The sequence below is a fragment of the Suricata suricatta genome, chromosome X (genome assembly GCF_006229205.1).
Source record: "Suricata suricatta isolate VVHF042 chromosome X, meerkat_22Aug2017_6uvM2_HiC, whole genome shotgun sequence".
In the NCBI taxonomy this organism is placed as follows: domain Eukaryota; kingdom Metazoa; phylum Chordata; class Mammalia; order Carnivora; family Herpestidae; genus Suricata; species Suricata suricatta.
This window is the reverse complement of record NC_043717.1, coordinates 16,625,067-16,633,229: the sequence shown is the minus strand read 5'-3', so window position 1 is coordinate 16,633,229 and position 8,163 is coordinate 16,625,067. Positions and strand designations below refer to the sequence as shown.

The 8,163-nt window shown below is 41.0% G+C and overlaps 1 protein-coding gene across 1 annotated transcript in view; it reads left to right on the top strand.

Moving 5' to 3' along the window:
* SMPX (small muscle protein X-linked) overlaps window positions 1–8,163 on the top strand; it is a 24,255-nt gene that overhangs the window by 13,948 nt on the left and 2,144 nt on the right. The window contains exon 3 of the mRNA XM_029930955.1: window positions 3,295–3,381. Within this exon, the coding sequence (XP_029786815.1) occupies window positions 3,295–3,381 (87 nt within the window). The remainder of the gene's footprint in view (window positions 1–3,294; window positions 3,382–8,163) is intronic.

Below are 8,163 nucleotides of genomic sequence, written 5' to 3'. Positions count from 1 at the left end.
AATATTACAATATACTTGAGGTCCATGTAAAAAAGTAGCTACCTTATATGTAGGAAATGGATGATTAAGTCTTTGGTGTTGTAAAAGCAACTTCATTTAAACATAACTACCCCCACCACCAAAAAAAGAAGAGGAAAAAAAAAAGTAACGAAAATAATAAGGGAAAAACCCAAGACACACTTCCTAGGGGAAAAAACAAAAAACAAAACAAAACAAAAAAAAACCAGCATGTAATTTCTGTCCTTGACGGAATGTATTAAATAAGCAAACACCACCAACAAGCAAAACAAGTACTACAATGTAAAAACATTAAAAAAAAAAAAAAAGACAACCCTAGTGAGAACCATTTTTAAAGCTCATGCCATTATTCTGCTTATTTCTGACATTTCTTCAAACATCAAAACGTCAGATGTTGGTAGACATATGACTAACAGAAGGATGTGGGGTAGCGATCGTGGGAATGTGGTCTTGTGATATTTTACCATCTAACCACCACCCTATGAGGACGAACTCTCACTTAGAGCAACAGAATTCTCTAGAGCTGCAATTTAAACGAAACTGAACATATAAAATATCACATGGTCTTATGCTAGTTTAGTAAATGACGGACGACTTACCAATGGGAAGATCAAACATTTAAAATACATCTTAATACTCATCCACTTAGGGATGATCTCTATCAAGCGTTGCCAGACATGGCCCCCCACATTTGAAGGAACCTGTCAGGGCTGGGCTTGGGAGCTTGGGAGAAGCAGACGGGGTTCTGGGGTCCCTACTACTTAGCCAGAGCAGTTCTACCTCCACCTAGTTTGCATTTTAGATGTTCTCACAATACTTTACTTGAAGGAAGGGTTCTGACGAGGCCTAACGTGCATATTACAAATAGGAAAGATGAGGCCCAGAACAGTTGTCACTTTTTCAAGTACAGAATATCTGTAACAACTCCTAGCAGTGGGCTCTTTTCCTAGCATAAGCCACCCGTTTACCATGGAGAGGCTACATGCATTGCTAAAACTAAACTCTGAGCAGGAAAAGGTGGTTTCCCATAGCATGTCCTTTACTGAATACATTATCCTGGATAACCTTTTTGTGTTCCTTTACTGAAAGCTACAACCTACTACAGAGCATGCACATTTCATTAAATAGGTTAGTTCAGCAATCAGGTCTTTCAGAAACTGTATGTTAACTTCAATTCACTATTAGGAAGACACCCTCTGTCTCAATAAATGGGTCAGGGTAGCGATGATATAATTAAACTTTTAACTGGTTAACGTTCTCCCCAACAGTCCCTATACTGACTTTCCCCCTTTTTTAATCATACTGTAGAAATGGAGATAGCTATTAGTTCAATATGGATAAACTTCTGCAGGTCTTACATTGTTTTGATCTTATTTCAGGACCATAATGATATTTAATCCAATCTAAGACACTGTCAATTGTAAAATACCATTATTTCATGCTCTGCTAAAAAAGAAAACAAATATGCCAATGAAATATTTAAGAAACCACTGGTTGTAAGACACATTTTGATTGTGGAAATATTAAAAGAGGTACATCTTGGAATTCACGAAGTATGCTACCATATTTGCCACAGTATAAGACATATTTTCCCCCTTGTCATATGCCCCCCCCCACTCTAGGCCACTGATATTTCCAATAAACAGAAGAATAGCATAGATGATTCAGCCTTAGGCTTTCCAAAATGACTTCCTCTAAGATTGTGCTGCACTTATATTTTGGCATATATGGTACACACTGATCGAAAATACTCCTTGGTTTGGTGGCCCTACGAATGGTGATTTACCTTCTTGATACCCACCACAACCTTTGGATCTGTTTCCTTTCTGTGGGATCAGCATTATTCTAGTACAAAAGGGAGTTTTAAAGACCCTAGGGGGAAAATGTCACTCCATTCTCTTGGGAGAACACAGATCTGCCATGTTTCCTGAACATGGACCCTGGATAGTTCCTGTGTCTTGAGTTAAACATTCCCCTAGCAACAGAGTTCATATCAGGCATTTCCAAATGGACCTTACCACATTTCCTAGTAATGTTGTTGGATGTGGTACCCAAATTGCCCAAACTGTATCACAGGTAGTTAAATATTTTGTTCCCTTTCTCAGGCATCATTTTTTAAAAATTTATTTTTGAGAGACAGAGACAGCGCGAGCAGGGGAGGGTCAGAGAGAGGGAGACACAGAATCTGAAGCAGGCTCCAGGCTCTGAGCTGTCAGCACAGAGCCCGATGAGAGGCTGGAACCCACAGACCGTGAGATCTGACCTGAGCTGAAGCCGGACGCTTAACCGACCGAGCAGCCCAGGCGCCCCTCAGGCATCATTTTTAAGCATAACATCACAGTACAGTTTCAACATTTCAAGTTCGTATATCCAGTTACTCATAAGGCAAGACTTTATCTTAAGTGGAAAAAGTTAGGTTTTACCTTAAAAAAGAAGTTGTAATGCTTGTTTTATGTGAGTGATGCTCCTGGTTGGTCTGCATTAAACATTCTTGCCTTTTGATATCAGATGAAATATGGATAAAATACAAATTTACAAATTCTTTCCCCCAGATTCAAATTGCTGTGTCAGTATGTATTCCTCACATATTTTAACATTTAGCCTGTTTCATGTTTACTAGAAGACATTTTATGTTTACTGGGGATGGACATTAGCGTGTTATCTTAATGAAGGACAAGAATCTATGAAGTGTGATACCAATGAACTTGGCTTTCCAGCACTTTCCTTACACACTGACCCACAGTGGTGTGCTGGGGAGAAGGTGGAGGAGAGTGAATTACAGAGACCATAGAAAGTGCTGGAACAGCCACAGGACACTACAGAAAGGAGGAAGGGGTTTAGGAGGTGTGAATGTGCCCCTCCTAGGGGAAATCTGAAGGAACCTGAAGGAGGGGCTAAGGTGTGGGATGGCTTCTTTGCATGCTGCGTCCTCCTTTCCTGTGCTTATGTGTTCCTTCCTCATCTGAGGGAGAGGAAGATATGAAGTGCCACAGGAGGGCAACAGCCAGAACAAACTGTCTTGAAATTCTTCTATCCGATATGGAATTATGAGATCACTGCGCAGACCTAAAGATGAGTACCAGAAGTCTGTAATAAATGGAAGTCAAATTTCCCTTTGCATATTTTTGTACTGTCATTATGGCAATTTCCTTGAGGTACAAAGCTTTAAAGATGTACTTTTCAGATGTGTTTTTCATCACAGTGATTACAGTCTCCGCGTGTCATTCCAAGTTCCTACTATTTTTGGGCTAAATCTTCCCTGCTTTTTTCTTTTAGGCAAATATCAACATCCCCATGGGAGCCTTTCGGCCGGGAGCTGGGCAACCCCCCAGAAGAAAAGAGTGTACTCCAGAAGCGGAGGAGGTGAGGAAAACTTAGTGGCAGAGCTCAGCCCTGTCTTTCTCCTGCAGACTCCTGACTAGAGCGGGGCAAAAGCAAGGTTGACGGTCCGCTCTCCAGGACAAGGGAGGCATGAATGGATGTGGGTCAGGAAGGCATCACAAAGTATATGCATTTCTTTGACTTTCTTGCTCACTTAGCCACGAAACACGCTGATCCTTACTTCTCTGCAGCCCTTTAAGGGGTGAAGTTACTTGAAGATGCTGACTTTAACATCTAGTTTGTTGATAGTGTGTGTGCGCAGTGGGGGGAGCATAGCCTCTCAAATGCTCTTGGTCTGGCAACAGTCACTAGCTCAGTAAGGTTTTACTTGGAGCTTAGTCTGAACCGGGCAGGATGTATTTAGTACAGCTTCTGATGAGTGACGAACCCCAGTGGGAGCATAGGTAATAAGCACGTTAAATTACTTGCGGATTCAAATCAAAAGCCCCAACCTCTGGGTATTTCTTTTGAAAAGAGGACTTTGCAAGAGAGTCTATCAATTTATGTCTTTTTTTCCTCCCTCTAATTCTTTACCTTTCCTCTGAATTCAGATGCCCACTCGGCTGAAATGAAGGCTAAAATTCATAATAAGTGCATTAAATAGAGAAGGGTGCCCTCCCCAAGATCTCTATTTCTTTCCCAGCTGTGACTTTTCTGATGAAACTTGAAAAGTCTAATTCTGAAAAATAAATGCAGGTTTTGGAGCATGTCATTAGCACAAGACAAGGAAACTCGAATTCAACAAAGCCACAGGGCATAGCTAACTGCATTTTATCTTTTTAAAAAGACTTTTTTTGAACTTTTGTAGGTGTCCTTTTTGGTAATTGCCCCCAAAGAACACCTATCACCATTTCAAAGTTTCCTAATAAAACTTTGGTTGCCCCTCATCTAATCTTTTTCCCCCATAAATAATTCCTGATGGTCCCAAGTTAGTTGTTCCAGCCTCCTATGAATAGAGAGATAAGTTTTCAAAGAAGGAGATGGGACTATTTGAGTGATATCACCAAGTTCTGGAATTTCAGCCACTAGGTCACCTCTGATCAATAAAAAGTTTGAACATACAAGTTGTAAAAGCCCAGCACTACCCTGCTCTTATAGTACATAACCTCAAACTCTGATGCTACTGACTTGGCTATCCAGTTAGCTCATAATCACTGGCTCTCCCTCTGGGACTTTGGTCAAGTATTTCTGAGCCTATGTCTGCCAAATATGATTCACTCTTTTCCTCAGAGGGTTGCTGAGATGAGTCAGTGATACCACGGACACAGCACAGCCTACCAACCATTCAATAAATGATTGTTCATCAATTTATCTACTTATTAACGACTCCTTGGTCTATTGTTTTGCACATTGTAAGAAAAAGGCATGGAGAGGTTGAAGAGAGGGCAGCAGAACTCTTCCCACACCTGCATTTATCTGAAATTAGGTTTTCTTCCTGTGTTTCCCTAAGCCGTGTCTGTCACTACCATTGCATTCAGTCAGAAGGTGGCTTGACCTTTTTCCTCACTACACGGATGGTTGTAACAATGGTTTTGGAGGTTTGCATCTCATCTTCCCCTGTGGTATTCAGATGACCTACAGTTCTCTGTACAACTGGTACTTTCTTCCTCACAAGTGTCCCAGTTAGGGGGTTGGAAGAACATTTTGCTCTCATTTTTATCCCTAGTTTGATGGTTCCAGCGCATTCTAAAATAGACAAGAACTGATACAGCCTGTTTGTGAACACTTACTTTATGACCAGCCACATGTACAAATGGCTAATCAATGTTCTTCACAGGATGGAGGGAGTGAGGTATCCACAGAGATCCAGAGACCACAGGAGTATCTCTGGAACTGAGCTATACCTTTCTCGTGGGGCTCACGGGCTAGGAGGGTGGAGCTGAGGATGGTGTTCCATTATTATATGAGCAGAGATGAGCTCTCAGGGCTTTTAAGTAGGGGGAGGATCTAATGACTCAAGGCCTTGGCTAGACCTTGGAGTAGGTTTCCATTGGAAACATTGCAAGGGGAGCAGTAAGGCAGCTTGGCTTGGCTACAAGGTGAGTTAAGTAGGATTTTGTGGGTTTGATACCTGTAGTCCCATAGGTTGAAGGCGAAAATGGAATATGAATTAAAAATAACCTATAGAGGGTCACCCGGGTGGCTCAGTCAGTTGAGAGTCCCACTCTTGATTTCAGCTCAGGTCATGATCTCATGGTTTGTGGTATGGAGTCCTGAGTTGGGATTCTCAACTGAGTCTCATGCTTAGTTGCTGTCAGCATGGAGTCTGCTTGGGATTCTCTAACTCTGCTCTGTTTATGCACGTGTGTGCACGTGCTCTCTCTCTCTTTCTCTGTCAATAAATAAATAAATAAATAAATAAATAAATAAATAAAGAACTCATACAACCACCCTTTAAAAAATTATCTAATTTGCAAAACTGGAATTGCTTACTTACCTAGTTTTGTTGTCCAGCCTTGAATTCAGGTCAGCACTATATGAAATGTAGATCATAACATACCATCCCTGAACACAACAGGCCACCTCTATCACAGCCAGTAGCTCCCCCATCTCATACGTGAAGAGGTTGTACCCCAGTAGAAAGCCAAGACCAGCCTTTGGCCCTCTGACAAGGCCTGTGAGCACTGGCTGTGAGCACTGGTCTCCAGCCCACCTATGGTCTCTGGGAGTCCTTTGCTTTGCTCACAGAGCTGGAGCACACCCTCCATCTGCTCAGCCCAGCTGGAGTTTGGCATGTGCCCACCACAGAGGCCTTGCAGCCAAATCTTAATAAGCAAGGCCAGTCTTCTGGATAAGACAAGGCAGCTGCTTGCTTGAAGCAATTTGAAGGGCATTGACAAGCCTCCACTCTGCTTCCCAAATCTCTCTTTTAACTGTAATTCCATCACTATTAAGCCAGAAAAGAGCATGTTGGAACTTTCTGTTAATTATTTCCCTCTCCACCTCGTCCCTTTACAAATGCAAATACAATACTTAATTCTGGTCCCATACTTCCATGAGTCTATGGGCAATTTTCTTACTCCTTCCCTCCCTGCCTTTGGCTTCAGTTTCCTCAACTATAAAACAGGGATAATAATAATAGCAAATTTACAGGGTTGATGTGAAGATTAAATGAGTTAGCAAATGTAACTTAGAACAGCTAGCAGTGTAAGTGTTTACTATTATTACTAAGTCCTCAGTGTCTGAGCATGAATGAGCACATCAGATTGTATTGATCCACAGAAGTGAGGTTAGGGGAAAACTCAATAGAGTGTCAGGTAGTAAAGAGGGGGATGAAGGCAACATAGCTGGAAAATGGCTCACCATTTTGCCAAATTTTACAAATACTCTGTAACCCTCCTAGGAGAACATTTCCCTTGACAACAGCCATTCCTGATACTGGTAAAGGTGCTGGGACTGAGAAGCCCTCTCTAAAGCTCTCTTTATCTCAAAGAATATCTTCCATATCCCTTCTCGTTCAAATATCTACATACAAAAGAAAAAAATTACCACATATTAGCCATATGGAGTCATGTGGAACCCTGCTTGTTCATGTCTTTAGTTATTATAATTCTTACAATAAATTTCTAGGAGAAATGGAATCTGATTCCCAATTTTTGAAAAGATGAGAGAAGAGATTCAGTTAAGAATATGCACCACCATTAACCCCTTCCTGAATCAATATCATGTCTACTTATTGAATATATCCACTTACAATTTCTATCATATGTGACCATATCAAATCAAGTGCTGAAAGTCTTACCTTATTAAAAAAAAACGCAGTGCATTGAGGTTTGATAACTTGAAAGTGCCTAATATTAAGTATCATCATCCTTTTTCCGTGCATGTTCACATAATAAGTCTTTGCACATAGAGATAACTATACACATTGGCTTTGCACATTAAATGTGCTAACATAGCACATTTCAATATTACAAACATAGTGAAGGTGACATGCCCAGGAATTTAACAGAAGGAACTGGAACCATTTTTCTTCTTCATGCTTCTTTATTAAGATCTACCCACCTAACACCCATCGGAACATTCATAAATGAGGAAACATTTTTCATTTCACTGCTGCATATATTAAAAAAAAACCCCAATTTATAGCCTTGTTTAAAATCTCTTTCCAAAAGTCTAGGGAAGAACATTTTGGAATACCTGGTCCTCCACATGGATGTTTAATAGTTATGGCTTCTAAATCGCCATTTATAAATGCTGAGTGTGTGCACATGACAAAAGGAAGCTGATCGTACGGCTGTGTACATCAGCTTGAGGAAACACTATTTTCCAGATATTTACAACAGGCACGATCTACACTGAATTACTTTATCATTTTGTGTGGGTGACACATTAGCTATTTCATCAGTACTGTGCCAGGATTCAAAGAAAATGACTATAGTATCCAAAATCTACAAGGAACTCACCAAACTCCACACCCAAAAAACAAATAACCCAGTAAAGAAGTGGGCAGAAGACATAAACAGACACTTCTCCAAAGAGGACATCCAGATGGCCTACAGGCACATGAAATGATGCTCAGCATCACTCATCATCAGGGAAACACAAATCAAAACCACACTGAGATACCACCTCACGCCAGTCAGAGTGACTAAAATGAACAAATCAAGAGACTATAGATGCTGGCGAGGGTGTGGAGAGACGGGCACCCTCCTACTCCTACACTGTTGGTGGGAATGTAAACTGGTGCAGCCGCTCTGGAAAACAGGGTGGAGGTTCCTCAAAAAACTATCCATAGAACTCCCCTATGACCTAGCAATTAGC